Source organism: Ruditapes philippinarum, unplaced genomic scaffold (genome assembly GCF_026571515.1).
Source record: "Ruditapes philippinarum isolate M1 unplaced genomic scaffold, ASM2657151v2 ctg1983_1_1_1_1, whole genome shotgun sequence".
Taxonomy (NCBI): Eukaryota; Metazoa; Mollusca; class Bivalvia; order Venerida; family Veneridae; genus Ruditapes; species Ruditapes philippinarum.
Window position 1 is genome coordinate 67,441 of NW_026862336.1, and position 25,498 is coordinate 92,938.

The window sequence follows — 25,498 nt, forward strand, 5'->3', positions numbered from 1 at the left end:
ATTTGAACAATTTTTACGAAAATGCTCTCTACCAGCTATAACACAAATGAAAGGTCATTTCTGAGTAGACGCATGATGCTGATATGCTTAGCTCAAGTTTGTAACTAGGCTATACAAAATAAACTCCATGAAAATAATGGAATAAAACCATATAATTATATAATTCTGATGCATCCTGGGAAGTTGGGATTGATTTTAGTCAAATGAGGAAATGTCAGTACAAGAACTACTGATAACAAAATGAAAATAATAATAGTAATAATAAGCAGCAAAATGTCCCTAATTTGGGAAATATATACCAACATATTACGAATCATTTCCCTTCATGAAATATTCTAAAAGGAGTTTGGCCATATATATGCACTTGATAGTGATCAAACGACGTGGGCAGTTTCAGAAAATCACATACTCGGTTCAACCGAGTTCGTTCATGAAATACTGTATAATATCTCTCATTTCCCAAGCACTGACCCAAGTACAAGTCTGTTTTGAAGCTCACCTAAACAACCTCTGCACTGCGTATCAAGTATAAACAGTCCTTAGTGCCGAAGATGTCCCAATATGCATGCTGTTTCCACTTCCAATCTAAATATGCTACTTTTTTTTAAAGGAAAGGAAAATGAAAACTTAAATTTTGGAAGACACGGCAAAAGTCTAATTTGAAATAATATTGCACAGTGTAGTGTATATACTAACTGTAATCAATGAAAATATTGTCACATATGTAATTGAGTTAGCCGATGACAAGGTATCAAAAAATGTTTGCTTATTGGATAAATGTTTAAACATAGGGAATTTCCTGAACTGCGATTTTACTATTGTCCATTTAGATATCAATAAACACTTTGAGCGCAACAGGCAAAGATGTGGTTAACTGATAAATGGTATAACTTGATCGTTTTTCATTTACTTTTAAATCCGTTTTGTTTCTGTCAAACTAAACTTGATGTTCATTATTGTGGTTTTGAACAAAGTTGTAAGCAAAATAAATCCGATGTTGAATTGAAAACCAATTCGTGTTGTTTGCCTTGTGAATGCACGGATATTTGTGAAGAAAAGGACACGTGCTGTCATGACAAAGTGGGGAGAGATGATACAAGGAATGTTATTCCTCAAGAATGCATACGTGCTTTATATTTACCAGATGGTATTTGGAATGATCAAAATTATGATTATGGTGTCCAGTCGTACCTTGTTAGAAGCCGATGTCCTGTCTCGTTCAAAGACAATCATATAAAAGATAAATGTGAAAATCTTTATCCTAAATCCATGCAAGAGCTTGTGTTTGTGTCGTCGAAGGATGGAAAAATCATATATAAAAATGAATTTTGTGCATTATGTCATCAAGATAGCGGTGTGATTAGCTGGACGATAAACGCATTTAAAATCAAGAGGTGTCGGATGCTGATGTCAAAGGAACATTTAAATTTTGCATCAGCTACAGAGTTCATACTGGATAATTGTGCCGTGTCATTCCAACAACCAAGTAATGTAGACTTACAAAGTGTTATTTGTTTTAATGAAAATATGATCAGCAAATGCAATGAAACGGGGAAGTGGGATGTTTTTGATAGCTATTTAGAGCGTATGTGCTTCAATCCAGCAGGTAAAAAGATCAATGTTTCCATTTTTACTTTAAATGTAAAATGTATTTAACAAATAATACATGGCCTTGAGGGCAATATGCAAGTTTACGGACTGATTGGTCAGACTTTGGAAGGTATATGGCCCGAAGCGCAGCTGAGGGACATATACCTTCCGAAGTCTGACCAACCAGTCCGTAAACTTGCATTTTGTCCAAAAGGCCATGTTTTACTTGTTATATTAAACGTAATCTAAATCCTTTCATCCCTTTTGTTGCTGATATTTTTACTATAATTTACTTTAAATAATAATTTACTTGTTCAGTGTGTGAATTTTCAAACCCTAATCGGAATTATTATTATTATTATTTTCAAGCGATACAGAAAACAAATCATGTCCTTCCTCAAATCAAACCCGAAATTTAAGATTTAATATGACGTCATCCAGTCCATATAAGAATTATGGACCGCCGCCGGTCTGTATGCGGTTTATGGACCGGATGACTTCATATTAAATATAGAAGAGCGTATGCAAATGAGGTAGAATATTTCAGTTTAAAAATAAAATTAATCATTAAAGTGAACTGGTCTATAATGAAATGTTTGCATGGCAATAAATAATTATGTTAATATTGTTTAGTATCAGGCATAACAACAAACCAAGAAATGTATGTTTTTGGCAAGTGTTATATACATGATCTGATATCGTTCATATTCATACAGCAGATAATAAATTATTCTAGAGCAAAATATTATTTTGCATTGTATAAATGTTCATATTAAATCACTTTGAACTTTATCAACACTTTTTTCAAGCAATATTTCATTAGACGTTTCAGTTGACACATGTTTATTGTTTTTACCAATATTTCAAATACTTATGGAAAATGTGTTCATTATAGACCAATCAACTTGATGCTTTATCCTGTTTTCTCGTATCATCGTGAGGATAAAGACTAAGCTGGCATTGACTTGACATATCATTTCTTTATAGTATTTTTGCCCTATAAAAATCCCTTTTAACATTATGAACAAGGTAGTAGTTTGACTTCTATTCAAAATATTAATTCACTATTTATATTCTAATTGCCAAAAATTATATATAAAAGATGGTTCAGGTAAATGGCAAATGAGTAAGTTCTTCGATACTATAATAGTACAACAGAATTAAAAAGCTTTTGAAAAATGAAACTAAAATCTTTTCTGAGGCATAATAGGCTCTTTACGTATGCCACCATAGTACGAGATACTGTGATAATTTGTAAAGACACATAGGTGTGCATTATAGCATTGTCAGAACTAGTTAAATAACATATTAAAGTGATAAGTAAATCATTATTGCTGCTAGAATGCAATCTTTATCTAAATCGTAACATTTATTTAAATATTATTTAACTAACTAATTCTCTTTCCCCTATACATGATTTTGTTCCGCCTATTCAGAGATTGTCTAGCCTGTTTTTTATGTAATTAGATACAAAAAATAGTACTTAAAGAAAAAAAAGAACAATAGTGTCTCACTTTTGGAAAATGGCGTTTCTTTAAAATGTATGATATTGAAGCATTATTCACGAGTTGTTGATAAAAACTTTAATCACTGCTGTCATCCTTGACTAATATACATTTGTTGTGTGGTATTACATTTATTAAGATTTATTCATCCGAATAATATAAGATAATGTCAATTTGTTTTTTTTTATCTCAAATATATCTACATGTACTCTCATTATGCTATTTATTTCCTTCAGAATCAGCATATTATGTCTCCACTGCAGTATACAGGAACTTGTATTGCTACCTATGCAACGTTGAAACAAACACTCTATCTGAAACATGTAATAGAACAAGCTATTCCAGAGATCCATTTGAATCTTCGTTTAGGTTAACCAATCTTTTACAGTCTCCACCACAGCATTCATATGTAGACAATGCATGTAAAACAGACGAAATTTATGATGCCTTTTTAGTAAGTCATATTATCATTGTATTCTCTAGATAGCTGATTTGTAATATTATTGTTATGCAAATAGATGCCTTCAGCTATGTGCTGTTTTACACAGCGTTTATTTGCACTGTAAGATGTAAGGTTTTTTATTGGCTACATACATTGATTGTTATTATGACTGATTAATTTCAACAAATATCTGCAAGATTAAATTAAATGTAAATTATACTTGGCTTATTTTTCCATTTACAACTATTAAACAATTTTGTTTAAAATTATTTCACATCATTGTTTTTGGTGAAATTATCAAAATTATTTTAATTGTTTAATTACAGGGCCGTTGCAAAACATTATATTGTCCGACTTATTCTTTATCCGTCAATGGTCAATGTATACCATTTATAAATGCAGGCCAAAGCTATCGATTGGTATTAAAATTGGTGCCAAAGGGAATTGTGTTTAAGTCAGAATCTCTAAATAAGGCATTGAGTTATCAACTTCCAGTGATTCTACACCAGCTTGGATTTGGACACTGTGAACTATGTCATGGGATTCTTTACGTAGAGGACAACATCGATACAGATTATTTAGAGGAAATAGATATACAACTCGCTTTAGGTCAGACAGAGAAGTGTACAGTTGATAGTATTTGGTCAAAGGTCACTCTGATTGAGAGAAATAAAACCACTGTTAAATTGATTCTAGACGAAAGGAAGTTTCTCTTTAACGCTCTCTGGGACTATAATGATTTGATACCAAGGTCAAAAATCAAGTATACATTTGGTAAAACAAGGCATATAAATGAATGTCGACCAGTGTACACAGGATGTCCCAAGATTCTACTGACAATGAGAGAGTACAAAGAAGTCCTTGATAATCATCCCAACGTCAATGATTTATTGTTTAAACAACATACGGATGGCGGAAACGGGACGGTTTTTGTCTGCATACAAAGCTATATTTCGGACCTTCGATCGGCAGTAGTGCAGTCAACAGTTTCTTTACCTCATATAATAACTGCAACAATTTTACTTCACCAGTTTACATAAAGAAAAGACCTGTCTTATAACTATGAACAAGAATTGGCGCGAAATTGACGATTTATGCCATTTAAAGATTGTTTCTTTTTAAAAGTTCAGATTACCTAATCAGTCAGGTACTTTAGTGTTACTCTCAGAAAATAATGATATTTTCTTGAATGTTCTTTTTGACAACAACTCACATATCATGGAGACATAGGTTTCATTTTTTTCTGTTGTGTACTTTCATACATCTATGTATAAACGTTTTGGAGAAATGAAATGTCATGCAGCGTTATGTCATTATTTACAGATGTATCATTTCTTATCATTTTGTATGACTGAAGCATTATCACAACAAACGTGATACGATACTGTTTAAATGAGATAACTTATCAATTTGTTAACATATCAAGGACCAAAAGCAGTACTCAGACGAAAAAAAACCCTTTTAATATAAAGAAGAAAACGAAAAATAATAAATTTATGTAAACTTACTACCCATTTTTTGCATTTACCGTTACACCAAATTCGGATGTAAAGTCAACCCTACTTAGGACTTGCTAAATTTGGTATGCACACTCTCTTGCATACGGATACTTTCTTGTTTTACTTTATCAAAACACAATCTGATAATTATTTGTTTCCATTCCTCTTTTGCTTGACTATTTAAAGTGGCATTCAGCTTTTCTTAAATTTAAATATACATTTGTATTATTCTTAGATTAAACGTTTCATATAATTGTCATTTGTATTATTCTTAAATTAAACGTTTCATATAATTGTCCCATCAAAATAATTAAGGTGGGAATTGAAGTTTGTCGACAATAAAATGAACCCCTCCCCCTGATACCTCTCATTTACAGGCCCACTCTCTATATTTAAATTAGTAAAGCGGACGATTACTTTCCCGCTCTTTTCTTTTTAAAAACGAACTTCACTTTTTTCCACCAGAAACTAAAAGCTGAAGACCACTTTAAGCAACTGCCTTTCAACTCTTCTAATTTGCGTCATACATCTTAAGTATTATATTCTATGGCTACATTTAAATTGACAGAAGTTAATCAGTATGTATCAAATTGGCAAAGAAAAACATATCAATGAATGCCAAACAGTAAACTAAAACTTCGTTTTAATTGTCCTGAGACTCAGCTTATGGTGTCTACATTCACAGGCTTTCGACGTGTGGCAAAAGTAAATCATAATCACAAAATTAATGCTTAATAATTTGCAATGTTATGTCCACAGAATTGAGATATATTCATTATATTGCTTTCGAGGACAAGACATTGCCAATCAAATGTTTAGACTTATTGGCGAGGCCAAGATTTCGCGAATTTCTACCCTCAGTTCTATTAGATTTATATAACTTTTTATAAATAATTTTGCGGACATTAAAGTTTGAATTATTAAAGTTTAACTTTATTAAAGTAGAACGATAAAACTTTTAGTTGAATTTGACCGTACATTAACTCTTTTTGATGCGAAAATCAGGACACACTCTTGTCATTATCATATCATTTTATTGTTTACAACTCGATTTGAACAGTATATAAATCAATTGTATGTTACAATATTGATAGAAGAATCTACAAACTATCAAATGTTTCATCAACAGACAAATACATTACATATACCGCAAAAAATTACTACCTTTTCCATTGGTGTTTTAGCCTCGTGTGTAGCATTTGAAAGGTGATTATAAAATCCATGACAAAAGTGGCATTATGCTCATTTTTGCCGTATTAAAGCTGAGTTAGCTTTAAATATAAAAGGTCTACTAATATAACGGGTATTGAAGAACAAGTGATTAGGATAAAAAAGATTAAAGTGCAAGATCATCGACATACTGACTACGAAAGGCTTTGTGTGAAAATTAACTTGACTAGTCAATAACTGTTATGTATGTTCAGGTTCCTGGTTACGTTGACTTTGTCCAAAATATTCAGTGTATAATTAGATATGTTTTAATTATAAAAGCAAGAAAGCCTTTGAAATATATGTAAAACTGATATGTGGTTATAGTCACCATTGCATATTGTTTCTTTTAATTGTTTGTGCTCACGTGCATGCAAAAGAGTCAAATTAATAAAAGATTAATTTTAAATCTTAGTAAATTCCTCAGAAAAACAAACGTCTTCGTACAATTACTATGAAAGATTTCATTTTTGTCTTGACAATTATGTTTTAACGGTGATATTTTTTCAAGGGAGTGAAATGTGTTTGTCCCTCGTCAATTTATTTTGATGAATGTGTTTGGTATGACCATAATGAAAGTATAAATCGTAAAAAAGTATCTGCAAATTGTATTCATTGTATACAATGAAATGCCATGCTACGAGTGTACATTAATTGTTACAATGAATATAGAAGTAGAATGTCAAAAAACTTTAGTCAGAAATTTATAGAAACGGCAAAAACTATATTGATTAAAAATTCTGGAAACAGTTACATTACAAACTAAAGCCAAAAGAACGCAAAAATAAGGCATTACACTTTTTTTTAAAGAATGACGTTTTTTTAAGAATTCTACTTCTAAGTTATTTGGCAGTAAAAAATGATAACATATCTGAGAGTTAATCGTATAATTGTGAGATTCAATGTCAAGGTATAAAATACCTTGTACATGTTTATTGGCTAATTATAAACAAATAGAAACACCATCGCAACAGTGACATACCAGTTTTCCGATCAGATATAAAACTACGCTGTAAGAGCAACAAGCTAAAATGTGGCTCATTGATCAGTGTCAGAATTCGATTGTGTTTCTTTTACTTTGCCGTCTGGTTTCTCTCAAACCAAAATTGATTTTCACTTTTGTGGTTTTGAGCAAAGTTGTAAGCAAAACCAATCAAACAATGCGTTAAGAAACAAACTCTTGCTGTGTACCTTGTGAGTGTGTGGATGTTTGCAAAGAAAAGGAAATGTGCTGTCATGACAAAGAAGGGCGAGATGATATATGGAATGTCATTGCTCAAGAATGCATACCTGCTTTATATTTACCAGATGGTACTTTGGATCGTTATTTTAATGTTCAGTCATACTTTGTTAGAACTCGATGCCCTGCCATGTTTAAAGATAACCATATAAAAGATAAATGTGAAAATCTTAAGCCTAAATCATTGCAAGAACTCGTGTTTGTATCTTCTAAAGATGGAAAAATCATATATAAAAATGAATTTTGTGCACTTTGCCATCAGGAGAACAATGTTATAAGCTGGAAACTAAATGCATTTAAAAAAAATATGTGCTGGCAACTTATTTCGGAGAAACATTTAAATGTTGATTCAATTGCAGAGCTCATACTGAATAATTGTGCCGTTTCGTTCAAACAACCAAGTAATTTGGACCTACAAAGTGTACTTTGTTTTGATAAAAATGTTATCAGCAATTGTAATGATACAGGAAAATGGGATGTTTATAACATTAATATAGAACGACTTTGCTTAAACCCACCAGGTAAGGACTAGGCCCAGTCAAATTTCGTACTATAGTAAATCAGTCACATTTTAAGTTTAATTCTGGATTTCACTGTTCATGGTGAATTATATACTGTTTTCAACTTGAAACATCAACAATATCGGAGTCAATGACGGCTGAAATATAATATGTTAGCCATGTACTTTTTCATAAATCTTATTCTGTTTAACACTGATTAAATTGACCTTGCTGCCGGGTAATACATCTTTAATCATTCCGCCAAGAAATGAGGTGAAAGAGAATACACACAAAAAACTTTTTTAAGTCATCCTATAACACACCAAAACTACAATGATGCATTAAAACACTTTGAATATGAACAAATAATCTAGAGATGACTTAAATTCTTCTAGTTTACAACGGGTTGGGTTTAATTCTGTACCGGGGTGACACCGTATGCAATTTTTTTTAATACAAACCATATATCTAATATTTTATATTATTTACAACCAATAAAAAAATTGCACTTTGATACAGGAATGGAATATAGAGACAATAAAAGTCATGGCAATTCTTTGAAAATGTTGTTTCTTTTAATTGTATGCAAGTAAAGCAAGAGTTACACAAATTTTGAACAAGTAAAATAGTTTCCTGCGGTGGACATTTTAATGATAGAAAGATATTTCATTTAACTATTTTCAACATTATTTGGGGGAGGGGGATAAATAAACGTTTGTAACAGGAATATAGTTGACAATAATCGAACAATACAGAAGAAGGTCTTTTGAAACTGCATGTGACCGTTGAAGACCGGAGAATGTCGAACATAAAACAATTATTTCTTTTTAAGAAAATGATTAAATAGGCCTACCATTTTATGAATAATTCCGAGCAAAAAATAAATAAAGTAAACATACAAGTTTACGCAGAAAATATCTCTATTTATTATGGAAGATGCCACTACGAATATTTTAATTTTGTAGATTTTCAGTATAAACAATTTATTGTTTGTAAAATTTGAGATAGATATTAAAGAAACATTGATAATTTTCAAACACATCATTCAAGTTTTACCACCTTAAATGGCAAAATAATTATAGAAAATTAGAAATATCATGCAATAGATTTTTGTTCTCAATTATTGTGTAATTCGGACTTATTCCCTACAGGTAAATCCGTAACGAACCGGCAAACGGTATTTAGCTAGGTTTTCGAAAAGGTCAATTAACCAATAATATACGGTTTACAGATCACATGCTCCTCAATGTACCGAAAACAGGTCACGTGCTCCTCCATGCCTCAAAAGTTAAACGCGTACCAATACCCTACGGTCTCCAGACCGCAGGGAATAAAAATCTTATTTACTTTTTCTATCCTTAAAAATATTATATGTTTTCATTCAATCAAAATTTTAGGATTAGATTCTATATTAACCTGATGCCATCTTTCATTTATGTACACTTACTATATTTAATTTTGTATTGGTTTCCTTCAGAATCAGTTTATTATATCAACAATAGAGTATACAAAAATTTGTATTGCTACCTATGTAACACTGAAACAAATACAATGCCCGGGACATGCGACGACTTTAAAGCAAGAGAGCCAACAGGATCTACCGTCGCAATAATAAACCTGCTTCAGTGGACGCCGCAGCATATAACTGGAAGTAATAAATGTAAAGAAGACGAAATTTATGACAGCTTTTTGGTAAGTCATATGAGAATAATATTCTTTTGATCACTGAAATAACAAAATTTTAAAAATGATAATTTCTTTTATTAAATCTGGTATTGTTTTAATATCACACTGTTTGCGTAAGAAACTGGCTACACATAAAATGTGTAACCATGTTTGAATGAATTTAATGACTGTATATTTGAACGACAATAATGAAATCATTTTTTAAGCTATGCTTTTTTCCTTTTACAACAACTCAAAAAAGAAAATGGTTTAAAAGCACATTATGCCTCAGAAACGATGTTATTTTCTTTAAAAAGGGCAAATATGAAATTTTCATCATTTAAATAATGATTTTAGAACATGTGTAAGATGCTTGTAACCTGACGAAATCAGAGATAAATGTCAACCATATTGTGACAAGCCTAGCAAAATGTAAACATTATAATATCTTGACTTCTGTACAAAATATTAAATCACTATTGCTGTACTAATTGTCTAAAAGCAACCGATAAAAAGATGGTTCAGATACTTGGCTAATGAAATATTTTTTGGAAACTATGAAAGTTCCCCAAAAATAAAAAGCTTTTGAGGAATAAGAATAGAAGCATTTTTGAGGCATAATGTTACTTCAAGGTACTTAATTATTTTATAATTTGGAAAAAATGAAAATAAAAATGGGGGATCACCCTACTTTTAGAGTTACCTGCTTCTGAATGTGAGTTTTTTGTTTGCTAACATCTCATTTGGTTTTAAACGTGTGTTTGTTAGTTTATTCCATATCATTATCATTGGTGCACAACTGCCTGAAATTCTACGGCAAAAATTTTCTAAAAAAAATCTATGGTATTTTTTGAAAAAATTGTTTAAACTTAATGATAATAGAGTAACAAAAAATAAAATTTGAAATAAAATTACTTAGAGAAAAAGATAGGACAGTGACCACATCATTTTTTTCTTCAATTTGTCACGATTCTCTTTCATCATGCAAATTTTTAGAAATTTATAACCGCTAGATTAAAATGTCATCATTTGCCTTTGTAAAATATTACTTTTATTTCCAATTAGGAGCGCATAATATTCTTTTTGTTTTTGTGAATATATAAAATGTGTGTTTTTTTCTTTTTACAGAATCGTTGTAAAACCTTATATTGTCCGTACTTTTCTGTACCAGTCAATGGCCAATGTATACCATTTCTAGATGCTAGTCAAAGTTACCTATTGATTTTGAAATTGGTGCCACACGAAATTGTTGCGAAGACAGAATCTTTCATAGAAGCATTAAGGTATCATCTTCCAACGATACAACGCCAGCTTCGATTTGGAGACTGTGAATTATGTCATGGTACACTTTACATACAAGAAAATAACAATGAAGATTATTTAGAGCACTTACATGTACAGTTAGCTCTAAGGCAGACGGAGAAATGTACAACTCAAAGAATTTGGTCAAAGTTCACTTTGATTGAAAGAAATAAAACAATTGTTATGATGAATTTAGATGAAAGGAATGTTCTCTTTAACGCATTCTGGGACTATAAAGAGTTGCAACCGGAGGTAGAAATGAAGTTTACATTTGGAAAACAGAAGTCCCTTTCGCTATGCCGCCCAGTAACGCCCGAACGTCGTATATATTGTCCTAAGGTTCAACTGACAATGAGAGAGTACACAGAAGTCCTGGAGAATCATTCTAATACAAAGAATCTATTGTTTAAACAAAATACGGATGACGGCAACAGGACGGTTTTTGTCTGCATACAAAGCTACATATCGAAACTTCGCTCGACAGCAGTGCAGTCAACAGTTTCCTTGTCTCATATAATAATTGCAACAATTATATCTCATCAGGTTAAATAATACTTGTCCAGAGTTTGTGTGACTACAAGTTGTTTTTCTCTCCAAAAGACATTGACGCTACATAGAACCTAATCAGTCAGTGTTAAGGCTGTTTAACACAGCGTAGATGTCCGTTTATCCATTTATGAAAGATAGTGAGAGTGAGATCTACAAAGACAATCCTTCAGTTTCAGACACAACGCAGTCACATGACGCTAAATATCAGTTTTTGTGATTATTATATCCTTGAAGCCACTTCCTTAACTTTCAAACGCAAGCGCATCGGACACTTACAACCTTTATATTTATTGCATTTTTAAAGGGTTCATACCTCATATCCAGGTCCTCGCACAATGCGCAGATAATGCATTGTTGGTCGTCCTGAATAATGCCAAAACAGATTAGACGTTCTTCTACCCCTTTCCATTGTTCTTCAGAGGTTCTCTCATAATCATCTAGTAACTCATGCCCTACACCTAAACGTTGATGTCACATCTTTGCAATTTCCCGATCAAATATGTGTCATATGTTATGTATCTCTGTGTCATTTATCTCTAACGCTCTAACAGTGATTTTCTTCAGTTGAAACAAATGTATAACTGCGCGCTGCGGCGTTTTTCTGTCAAAAACTGGCATCTTTTTTCTTAAGCAGCAAATTTAGACCACTATGACGTCATTTACTAGTAACATTTTCAAAACAGTGACAGGAGGTCGCAATTTCACGATTTGTTGTTCTCTCTCTCTCTCTCTCTCTCTCTCTCTCTCTCTCTCTCCCTCCCTCCCCCTCTCTCTCTCCCTCTCTCTCCCTCTCTCTCTCTCTCTCTCTCTCTCTCTCTCTCTCTCTCAAATTTCACCTAATGGACGCGTTAGTGTGATACTTATTTACGATAACTTAGTTGTAAACATACATATTAATTGAGAAATTAGTTTATCAATTAATTAGATTATTAAAAAACGGCCACAGCTGTCACACGTTTTTTTTTCAAAAATGTCATTAGATAGTAAAATTGTATTACATGTATGTTGATGTCCGACTGTTTTAATTACAGCCAACTGATCCTCATTCAGGAATATTTCTATTGGTATCATACCGAGAAACAGTGCCCACGCTTTTCTTTTTATCAATAAATGATTCCGTTTCAGTGAATATATCGCACATTACAAAGAATCATCGTGTGTCTTAAATCTTAGGACGTTAATTACAAATTGTGTACAGCTTTAGTGTCTGACAGAATATTATTTATTGCCGAGGAATTTCGGGAAATATATTATTCTAAACATGAAACTCCTTTACATTATTGAAACCGGAACCACCTTATTGTATATTTAATGAGTACGGATGTCCATCGAATTCGCTAACGAAGAACTTGCTCTGTCAATTATAAATAGATAGAAACTGTTGAACTAGGTGCATTGGAAACATATTGCGAAATTAATTAGGGCGGCCATACCTTCTTAAACAAGTTTCTTAATCATTATTTCATATCATGACATCAAACGGAAACTGTTTCTGAAAAGCGATGAAAAGGGACACATTAATTGAAATGCGGCCATTGCTAAATAATCTCTTTGCAGTAGGAAAACATATGTGACATTGTCATACATTTTTAGTTCAATACTGAATTTATTTGGACAAGTACATAACTGTAAAACCTATATTGGACGAGGATCTATCAGCAATGTATAATGATCTTATATTTCACACAGCAAAATACTTAACATATTGTCAGAACTCTTCTCCTTCTGTAAATGAGTACAAATGAGTTTGATATAGATGTTTTTTACTCAAAAAAAGAAAACGACGCAAAAGTGTGGATTAAAAATAGAAATGTTGAACTCGAACTAAATTGAAAAGAGTGGATACACTTATGATCTATAATAAAAAGTCACATGATGGTAATGCTGGAAATTCATTGGTTACATTTATAAGGTGCGAAATAAAACATGTTAACATGTTAACAAGTCTAACTTATTTTAAAATCTAACATTTCATCTTTTAAAGTTGGATGAATGTTTACCAATAAGCTTATTGACAGTTTGAATTTTCAGCTGTGTTTCCAGTTATATTATGTAATGTGTCATACGTTTCAATTGCTTTTATTAATTCCTTTTAAAAATGACATTTTGATTGAAAATTAAGTATCACATTAATATAAGAAAATGTATCTCCTTACCTACATACTGGTCTTTTAACATTTCAATAAAATGGCATATTAGTTAAAAAAGGGATTAGTTTTGGTTCATATTAAGTTAAATTATCTATGTGTTTGAATTCTGGGCGGAACCGGAAATTGAAAGCTACCGCCCATGCCGCCTTGTACTGGCTTAAGCAGTTATCAAAATTCAACCATGTAATTGTGAAATTCAACTAGCGATGAGAGAGTACCACAAAGTCCTTGATAATCATTCTAACGCCAAAGATCTAGTGTTTGAACAAAATATAGGTGACGGGACGATTTTCGTCTGCATACACAGCTATATATCTGATCTTCGTTTGGCAGTAGTTTAGTCATCAGTTTCTGTGTCTCGTATGATAATTGCAGCAATTTATATAATTATTATGTAATATAGATGTCAAACAACAAGAATATATGTTTTATAATTATTAACAACTTTAAATTGTGTCAATACAAGTGATTTTTAACAAAAGGATTGATACGAAATTGACTTGAACTTTCCTTGCTATGACTAGACCATAACGTAATTGATGATGTTACTTTTAAACGCTACGGCTACCTGATCAATCAGTTTTATAGCTTTTAAGCTTTAGAAATTAACACAGTAATAAAATATTTGTTTAATGTGTTTTTACATTAAAAGTCGCACTCCTTAAGGAAATAAATGTAAATTGATAATTGTTTTCTGTTGTATACTTTCATACAAATATGTATAAATTTTCTGTTGTATAGGTGTTTGAAATAAAATGTCATGAAACGTTTCGTTATTATTTAAACATGATTGCTTCAATTATCATTTTTGAAGTAAATTTTGTTGAAAATAATTTTCACCATAAACTCATGTAAATGCCTTTTACAAATGAGAACATTTCTTTTATTTTTTACAAAGCTCATCAGCAATATACTTGACATAGGGCAGAAGTTAATATATATAAGAACGTAAAGCAACAAATCAGTGCAGATTTGCTCATCGTTTGACTTTAAAGGTACATCAAATCTAGATACTTAGCGTAAAGTCAAAACTCGTAGTACCGAAAAATAATTATAAGGATTTCTTAGAATTATTCACTTTTCTATTGTCTTTGTTACAAAAATAACATCTGAAAATCATTTCTGTTTTATGTCTCTTATTTGTTGACAGTTCAAACAACAGTTTTTCTATTCCGCCGAATTCTTCTCCAAACATCTGTATAAAACATGTACGAGGGTTGATAAAAAAGTAATGTCACTGGGGCTGTTGCATAGCAAACAAGTAACAAACATGTACGAGGTATAGTCAAAAAGTTCCCGGACTCTTACGATAACTTATTATTATTTTGTGTATGTTTTTATAATGACATATATCACATTAAAATTTAGAGAAATCGCTGCATGAATATATAAGAGTCAATGATTTTCGTAATATAAGGACAACTGTCGCACGTCAACGGTGTCTACCATTTCTGGCAGGTCTTACTTCCTTTCAAAGTAGAGTTCTTGCTGGTCAATACAGCACAGATGTCTGTTCATTTCAAAATGACTAAATTCTTAAGCTTTTGAACCTTTATCTTTTTAAAAGTTTGTTTAAACATCATAACGGAGAAAATTGTCCAGGCACACGTTCCATAAGTCTTTAGAGAGTCTTCTATATTAATGAATGATTTTACTTCATCAAATGTATCAAAATCATATTGCTGAACATCTAAGCAAGTGACTTTAAAAAGTGTGTACAGTATTGTTATTTATATACAAAAGACCGGTGGGGACATTTCAACTTCATGAAATCCCGATTTCATCTTTATAAATTAACAAATTTAAATTAGCGAGTTCACGTTTTCAATGTACTGAATTCCCGATTTAAACTTCATGAATACACGATTTTAACTTCATAAATCCACAATATTAACTTCATGAATTCAACTTCGTGAATTCACGATTTGAGCCTTACGGTTTCAGCTTCGTAAATTATAGTGCACGAACAGAGCTGTAACACCAATATAGGACTAAATGAAATAAAAAAAATGTATAATGATCTCTTAGTGCTACACCTAAATTAAAATTCTGACAGAACTCATTTACTTCGAACGAACACAAAATGAATTTGATATGTTTTTTTACCCGGAAAATGAAAACGACACACATTACAGTACAATATGTATTTAATATATACGTTTTTTATCGAAAAGTAAAAAAAATATGCTTAATTAATAGATGCGACCTACTTTTGATTAATATTGGAAGATCACATGATGCAAACATAATTTCATTTGTTTTATTTTATAAGGTGCGATATAAAACGCGTTATCAGGTGTCACTTATTTTACAAACTAATTAAAAGATTTTTGTTTTGTTAAATACTAATAAATGTTTACCGGTAACATTTAAAGGTCTATGGGTAATATTTGCCTGTCAATTTTAATGTTTGAAAATGTAGAACAAACTTCAGTAATAAGTTATTTTTTCATAATTTACGTGTAAAAATTATCGGTCATTGCCCTAGTATAACGCTTTCCAAATCAGAAATCACACGCATGTAAAGTTTCTACCCGTTATGCAGATGCGACCACAAACCGGAAGTGACGTACATACCCATATGTAAGATTCCGTTCGAGACATGGATATTTTGCAGTGTTACTCGTCATATGATGTGCATTTATTAAACTTAATACAAATTTCCTTGACGGTGATCCATTTGACGTCCCTTGCCCTTGCAAAGCAATGAATAGAATAAATTTATGGAAAATGTAAACATTAGTTACATTTTATATCCAACATAAAAACACCGAACACGATTTAAATAGAACAAGTTCAAATTCCATTGTAAGCAACTCATGTTTTTTTTTTATTATTATTGATTAAGCCAAATAAACATTGAATTGAATATCAGTGTTGCAATTAGTCTTATAGCCAATTTACTATAGTTATATCACTGGAAACAGAAAACAGAATTTGTTGACTGTTTACAAACAAATTGGTTTAAAATCTCACAACCTTCACCTTTCTGACATTCTGAGACACAAACAAATTCAGCGCCTTTTGTGCTTTGATTCTCCATGGTCTTGGTTTGCGCTTGTTGTTTAATAATAAAGTTGCATATTTTTGTGAAAAAGTAGAACCTAATGCATAAATTCACAAAGTAATGCCATGTCTGAAATTCTAAAATGTTTTTCTGTTTCGACAATGATTGAAACTTCTGGTCGACGCAAAATGAATTGAATAACAAGTAAAATTGAAACGATTGGTATACTTAAAATGAATTCAAGACAATATGTGCCGAGAATATATCCATTTAAATATTGGTACGAATTGCATAATGTTAGAATGATTTTGACGACGAACTGTTCTGCAGTGATCTTCCCTTACTGGCCGTACCGTAACGAGTTTACGATTGCGGAAGAACCGCCGCTCTGATTATGGGCGTAGTTTAGGCTTTGTGATTTGTAATTTAATGTTTGGACAAGTGATATTGATCAAAGTTGTCCTGGTTCCCTTCTGCCCCGTCAGCAAAGACTAAATGCTAGCAAACGAAGCATCATTTTAAATTTTTGCGACAATTTAAGGCGGAGCCGAACTTCAACAGAGGCGGACCAAATGAAGTAAGTGACACTGCCTCAGTCGTAACCTCTTTCACCGGTTAAGTTTTAGAACGATCGAATATAGACTGGCTCATTGGCACATTATTTATTATGTAGATAAAATTAAATAATGATAAAAATAATATGATATTCAAACATGCCATTATCATTTCAGTTAGACGCTTATTCAGATCCCCCAAAGCTCCGTGACATGTTCTACATCAGAAAAGCTATTTTTATAAAAAATTTGAGAACAGTGTGATTTTTTTAAAACTGAAAAAATACACAAAATCAAGTCTAAAATTTTCCCCATTGCTGTATGGACAAATGCATATCTACTAGACGGGGCGTGCAATAAAAGCCGTGGTATGAGGTCATCGTATACCCGACTTTCATTTCATTAAACAGAAGAACTTAAATGGTATCTAAATTCAACGATACTAGACCCGAATCGATTCGAACATGTAGAAACCAGAATGTTGGTAACAATAATGAATAAACATTAGGAAAGATAGGAAATAGTATGGTTTTGATTGGATGATTACCTTAAATTCCATTGACCGTAACATAATCATTACTCAATAAAGTTTGGTAGGTCTGGTTAATGCAGTTTTAATTTTCTAATTACCAATGAATAAAGGAATTATATACAGGATATTTTAACTTGAATGGACTGCATGACAGGTCTGATTGGTCGCCTAAAATATGTGGACACCAAAAACTTTTGAAAATTATAATCATCACAGGTCTTAAATTACGTAACATATTACGCAACAGGAGGCCAGAGAGATCAATTAAGCTTTATTACACTTAATTCTCAGGAAGATAATTTTAATGCTTTGTGAGTAAAACACATGTTGCCAGCTGGGAGAAGACACAAAATAATTCAATGACAAAGTTAAACGAAAAATAAATGCAAATATTCTATAAACAAGTCTCTCAAAAGCATATTATTAGCCTTTTAAAAATGCAGTAGTGAAATGAATTTACACTTTTTAAATAATTCGAAAATTACTTCTTCGATAAAATAGTTGCTGGATTTGATTCCTGAGTAAGTGTAAACTATTTCGACAATAAGTTCAGAGAACATTTGTCAAATGCCAGAAACAACTACAATGAAACCAGCCGCCGGAGCAGAAGTACAATTTCAGTTCATCTATGAATTGCTGACTTCAGTTAAGAAACTTGAATTGTATTTTCACACTCTTAAGAACTACCAAGTAAGTGAAATTTGTGATTTTTTAATTAAAAAAGCTCGATCGCAGAAACTAAATAATTCTACTAGCAGACAAGTCACCAGGAACACTGGTTAACAGGTACCGAGGACGAACAGATCTAGCTAGTGATGAAAAAGACAGCAAATTATTCAAAAAGGCTGAAAAGGCGGCACTTTGTTGAGTCTTACAAAACAAACTATAAAAGAACATCTTAAACGGCAAATTTTTTTAAACAAAAACGTGAAGGGCTCGTTACATTCAGTCCGGTTAAAGAGGGAAATGGTTATTGCATGGCATGCCCCGTCCTCTTCTAGCAGCGGCTAAAAAGAGGACATTTCAAAGACAAGACATGAAAAGAGAAATTAAAGACGTGCAACATATCCTAAGGGTGATTATATAGTATTCAAGAAGGAATACAAGAAGCATCAAGCTAGAAAAAGTCAAATGAAAGGAACTTAAGATACCATGAACATGCACACCTACAAATTATGTCGTGCTGAACAATCTTCAATGATCAGAAACATATCTTTTGTGATTAAATGTAAAACAGAAAATAATGAAAAAAAATGCAGGCTCGGTTTGATTAAGCATGTCCACGGATAAAGCTGGGAAGTGCATGCTACCGTGCACGCTTAGCAGAATTCAACATTTAACATAAAATGGTAAGACATGCTACGGCGTTCACACTGCACAAACAATAGTGATGTGGTAGTCCATTGTCAAATTTTAATGTTTTAATCTCGAATCTGATTATTTGCAATAACTCGGGAGAGGGTAAATAACCTGAAATAGGAAACCACAAAATTAAAGAATATGCCTAACAGAGTAATTTCCCGCTGTTTTAACAAGATTACCGGCATGCTGGTTGCATGAATAACTGGTATATTGTATGTATTGGGTAATCTAACATAACTACATCGTCGGTTACCCACGGTTTATATTCCGTACATACTACATTATCTGAGTACGAAGCTTTGCAAGTTGAATATCCCACGGTAGATAATGTAGTATGTAAGGATTATATACCGTAGGAAACCGAGGATGACATATCTATTGAAAGGTATCTATATTAAAACTAGTGAGAGTCATGTCTGGAATTTAGGACCAAGTTATCAGTAAACAATGCTTTTGATTATCGTATTTTTCTCAATCAAGCGTTTATGGTTCAGTCGATGTTTACTCCGATGCCAGTGATATAGCCAGTGCTTCATTTCTCCCAAGTCTAATAGAATGCATTTTGAATTAACAAAGGTCTGAAAAAAAGTAAAAACGAAACATTATTTATTGTCAAAGTTCCTAGTTGATAAACGAGGGCAGAAAAAATTGTGAAACCATTCAGTCAGGAATTTTAAATATTAGCACTCTTTAAGGGCAAATTAATGACAAAAATATCAAAATTATCTTATGTACTTTACTGTACTAATCACAGTAAAATGGCACTTGTGAAAGTCCCAGCATGATTTTTTTATAAATTCTATATATTTTGGGGTTTAAGCGTAAATATATCTAAATATGTTGAACGAAATTTAGATACCGACAGAATCACCTAGTAGTTTTAAAACTAGTCATGTGACTTGCACAAACCCTGGAAGTTACATAACAGATAAATTGTGGATATTGTATGATTAAAACAAACCTTTATCATTCATTTGGCATTTTCTTTAACGTTTCAAGAGTTCACTGTTCAACTATTTTGAAATCTTAACGCTCTAATCTGACACACGTGGGTTAAGTTAGGAAACCACCATTTTATTCTTTATAAGGAGAAAAGTTTTGTTCCTGTGACTGCCTAGTGTATGCATTTTGAGGACATTTATAGACTAATGAATGAAAAATTCAAAACGAAAAAATGAAAATTTTGCCTGTGTTTCTCCTGTATTCAACTTCCGTATTGCAAACTTAACAACTCTCGTGGTATCTAGGATTCCTCGTAAAGACAATGAAGTCCTTGAATCCTAGGTGTTGACGACTTGGGTGTACATTGCATTTGATGATATATTTGTTGATTTTTACATTTGTCAGTACTAAGAGTAGCCCGTTGACAGAAAGTTAAAGAAAGACAACGGTTCCAATTCTAAATTCTGAAACCCAGACTGCAAAGCAACCGATAATTTCATGACAGATTGGTCCAGTGAAAATATATAACTTGATAGTACCCCAGTGAGTATAACTTGACAAGCAATATAACGAGGAGTGTACAAATATGAATGCATCTAAGCAGGTATAACTTGATACTTCGTAGGTTTCACTGATTTGTTTTAAATATTTTGTTCCCTCAAAGTATTCATCTCCAAACGATATACAACGTTTAAGGATGTCTACGGGTGAAATTTTTGAAGGAATTTTCACAGTTTGTTAAGGTATATTATGAAGACAATTTGATATTGGAGAACCGAGGTGTTTACACTATTTGAAAGGTATTTGTTTAGTTTTGGTAACAAACAAAAAAGTCACAAGGGACAAGGTCAGGTGGATAAGAAGGATAGGGGACATACTGATTTTTTTTTGCCTCAGAAAGATTTGCACTATAGACACATTGACGCGTTGTCATGCAGCAATTTGACACTGTCCAAACCCATAAAACCTTTGTGCCGGTATTTGTTTTCAAAAGTATAAGATTAGGTTTCGAAGAATTTTTGTCTTGTTTTTCGAAGAATCACTTTGTTCCAGATTTTTGCATAATTTCCTACATACCTTAAGGAACAGTTATCTGAATAGGAGGACCTGAGTTGTTTTGGCTCATGTATTTGAACTCATTTTTCGTGACACCAATTGCAAAAGACCATGCATTATTATTTGGAAACTGTTTAAGCAACAATTTTACTCGAGCTTTTTTTCTGCTCATCTGTTAGCAAATAGGGAACCTATATAGCACAGATCTTTCTCATTTTCTAATCAAGTTTAAAAATGGTATGAACTAGCTAATGAGATACCAACTGTACTAGCTATTTACCTAGTAGTGTATGTTGCAGTTCTGGTACACTCGTGTAATTCTGCTGGAAGCTCTGATTCTGCATACGCTTCATTTTGCCAAAGACGCTTGGGGATCAGATCCTGCCCCCGAACGTGATATGCCCCTGTAAACACTCTATTGAAAATATTTAAATATTTAAACACGAATGTGACATCTGTTATGATAGTGTTTACTGGGGCGTATCACGTTCGCGGACAAGATCTGACCCAAAGCGTCTGTGCATTTTACCAAAGGACGTAAAAACATAATTGATAGTAAACAAACGTAAATACATATTACACATAACTTCATTATAGCTTACGATAAATAGGCTGGCAGTACACAAGATCGACGTTTCAAGGCCCCATTATAATTGTTTCGCTGCATGTTGAGATATTGTGCAAAGACAGTACATGTGACAATCATTTGAAATCAAGACTGTTTCTGTTCATTGGTTATCCGTGATCATTAATGGCAATCTTTTTAAGAGCTTGTCAGCTTGTACAAAAAAGGTCCACTTTCAGGTTTTGTAAAAGAATCGCGGGCGGCAATATTAAAATCGAATCTATTGTTGTTGATGACTTCTTGTTTTTTGTTGTTGTTTGCAAAGACATTTGTTAAAAAAACTTAAAAGATATGTTATCAACAGTATTTTGGACATGTCAAATAAATACCAGTAAACCTTATCTTCAGGAACTTAGGGTCATCAATAACAGTAAAATAAAATTTGATTTGTTTTTACGATGTCTATTGGAATAGCAGTGAATAGAAAAATATTCAAAAATTAAAAGCATTACAAATTGTATTTCTTAACGTTTGCATTAATTTTATTAAGTTCCCGCTACAGCTACACATGAATGTAATATGGATTCAGTGACAGCATGTCTAAATATTGTAATATATGGAGGTTTGGCTTTAAAAAAACGAACATTGTGCGACTATGGTCCGTTCCTAGAATAGATTTGAGCCGGGCCATGACAAAACCAACATAATGGGTTTGCGACCAGCATGGATCCAGACCAGCCTGCGCATCCGCGCAGTCTGTTCAGGATCCATGCTGTTTGCTTACAAACCCTATTACAAGTAGAGAAACTGATAGCGAACAGCATGGATCCTGATCAGACTGCGCAGATGCACAGGCTGGTCTGGATCCATGCTGGTCGCAAACGCACTATGTTGGTTTTGTCGTGACGCGGCTCATTTTGTTTCCGGTTAAAGAAATTTCACAGTGTTAGTATTGATGTATATGCCTTTTGTATTTCAAACTTCAACTCAATTCAGCCTTTTATTCATATTTTCGTGTTATGTACCTACTATATCGGTTAAAAGTCGATATAAAGTGCTGGTACAAGGCAGGTGCTCAAGAAATTTAAATAAAATTAAAGAATAACATTATAGCAAGACTTTAAAAGGCGGTCATAAATAAATGCGCAATGTTTAACAGTTCAATGCGTGCCACCTATCCGTAAATAATTAAAAAATATCTGAAATTCGTACAAATATAATATATAGAGATTTGATGCTAAGGTATAAAAGGCCTTGAATATTGACTGAATGACTTCAAACAGAAATATTCTCTGGAAAGTGACACAACAAGTTTCCGATCAGATATAGAGGACGTTATAAGAGCATCAAGCAAAGATGTTGTTCATTGATCAATGTAATTACTTGATCGTGTTTCTTTTATTTGTGAACCCGTTGTATTTCTTTCAAATTGAACTTGATGTTCATTATTGTGGTTTTGAGAAAAGTTGTAAGCAAAACAAATCGGAAGTTGAATTTAAAACAAAATCTTGCTGTATACCGTGTGAGTGTACGGACGTTTGCAAAGAAAAGGACACGTGCTGTCATGACAAAGAAGGGAGAGACGATAAAAGGAATGTAATTCTTCAAGAATGCATACCTGCTTTATTTTTACCAGATGGTACTTTGGATCGTTATTTTAATGTTCAGTCATACTTTGTTAGAACTCGATGCCCTCCTATGTTTAAAGATAACCATATAAAAGATAAATGTGAAAATCTTAAGCCTAAATCATTGCAAGAACTCGTGTTTGTATCTTCGAAAGATGGAAAAAATCATATATAAAAATGAGTTTTGTGCACTTTGCCATCAGGAAAACAATGTTATAAGCTGGAAACTAAATGCATTTAAAAAATATAGGTGCTGGCAACTTATTTCGGAGAAACATTTAAATGTTGATTCAATTACAGAGCTCATACTGAATAATTGTGCCGTTTTGTTCAAACAACCAAGTAATTTAGACTTACAAAGTGTACTTTGTTTTGATATAAATATTATCAGCAATTGTAATAACACAGGAAAATGGGATGTTTATAACATTAATATAGAACGACTTTGCTTAAACCCACCAGGTAAGGACTCGACCCAATCAAATTTCGTACTATAGTTAATTAGTCCCATTTATAGCTTAATTCTAGATTTCACTGTTCATGATGAAATATATATTGTTTTCAAATTGAAACATCAACAATAGCGGAGTCAAATGAGAGCTGAAATATGATATGTTAGCCATCTACTTTTTTCAGAAATCTTATTTTGTATAACACTGATTAAATTGACCACTTTAGGAACTTCTGTCTGCTTGCGGGTAATACACGTCAAATGTTCAATAACTATTTTCTAGTCTACAACGGGTTGGGTCTAATTCCGTACCGGTGTGACACCGTAAGCAAACTTTTTTTAATACAAACCATATATCTAAATGTTTTATTTCTTTGACTTTAATCTTTATTTATATGCTTTTAGTCGCATATTTCGTCATTTGCTAATTTTTTACCAATTTCTATCCTTAAATATGTTAAATTGTTTTCCTTCATTCAAAATTATAAGATATTGTTCTATTTTAACTTGATGTCATCTTTCATTTATGTACACTTATTATATTTATTTTTTTTTATTGGTTTACTTCAGAATCAGTTTATTATATCAACAAAAGAGTATATAGAAATTTGTATTGCTACCTTTGTAACACTGAAACAAATACAAAGCCCGGGACATGTACCAATTTTAAAGAAAGAGAGCCAACAGGATCTACCGTCGCAATAATAAACCTGCTTCGGTGGACAACTCAGCATATAACTGGAGATAATAAATGTAAAGCAGACGAAATTTATGACAGCTTTTTGGTAAGTTATATGACAATAGTATTCTTTTGATCGCTAAAATAACAATTTTTTTAAAAATGATAATTTCTTTATTCAATATGGTATTGTTTAAATAGAGTACTTTGTTGTATCACACTGGTTGTGTAAGAAACTGGCTACACGTAAAATTTGTAACCTTGTTTGCATGAAATTAATGACTGTAAATTTGAACAACAATAATGAAATAATTTTTAAGCTATGCTTGGTCTTTGTTTCCATTAACAACGAAGCAATAAAGAAAATGGTTTAAAAGCACATTATGTCTTAGAAACGAAAAATGTTACATTCTTTAAAAAGGGCAAAATATGAATTTTTCATCATTTAGATAATGATTTTAGAACATGTGTAAGATACTTGTTACCCGAAAAAATTAGAGATAAAGGTCAACTATATTGTGACAAGCCTAGCAAAATGTTTACATAACAATATCTTGACTTCCATACAAAATACTAAATCATTATTACTGTACTAATTGCCCAAAAGCAACCGATGAAAAAGGTGGTTTAGATACTTTGCCAATGAAATAAAAAAAAATTTGGAAATTATGAAAGTACACCAAAAATAAAAAATAAACTTTTGAGGAATAAGAATAGAAGCATTTCTGAGGCATAATGATACTTCACGGTACTTAATTATTCTCTAATTGGAAAAAAAATGAAAATAAAAATTGGGGATCACCCTACTTTTAGAGTTACCTGCTTCTGTGAGGTTCTTTTTATTATTTTTGTATAGAAATTTTTTCTAGTATTTTTTGACAGAATTGTTTTAATCTTTGCCTAATAATTGATAATAGAATAACAAAAAAAAAAAATGAAATAAAATTACTTTCAGTAAAAAAATAGGACAGTGACCACCACATTTTTTTCTTCAATTTGTCACGATTCTCTTTCATCATGCAATTTTTTAGAAATTTATAACCGCTAGTTTAAAATGTCCTTCTTTGCCTT

General features: G+C 32.1%; 1 protein-coding gene across 1 annotated transcript; it reads left to right on the plus strand.

The window, feature by feature from the left end:
• Nucleotides 1-864: 864 nt before the first annotated feature.
• LOC132718713 (uncharacterized) lies at nt 865-4,659 on the plus strand. The gene is made up of 3 exons (XM_060702430.1): nt 865-1,606; nt 3,332-3,549; nt 3,864-4,659. Exons 1-3 carry the CDS (start codon nt 865-867, stop codon nt 4,575-4,577), a joined length of 1,674 nt encoding a protein of 557 aa, XP_060558413.1. The 3' UTR covers nt 4,578-4,659.
• The last annotated feature ends 20,839 nt before the right edge of the window (nt 4,660-25,498 follow it).

Coding starts and splice junctions, on each gene's coding strand:
- LOC132718713 (XM_060702430.1), top strand. CDS start 865: ATGTGGTTAACTGATAAATGGTATAACTTGATCGTTTTTCATTTACTT. Junction 1,607..3,331: donor TATGTGCTTCAATCCAGCAG/GTAAAAAGATCA, acceptor TATTTCCTTCAG/AATCAGCATATTATGTCTCC. Junction 3,550..3,863: donor AAATTTATGATGCCTTTTTA/GTAAGTCATATT, acceptor GTTTAATTACAG/GGCCGTTGCAAAACATTATA.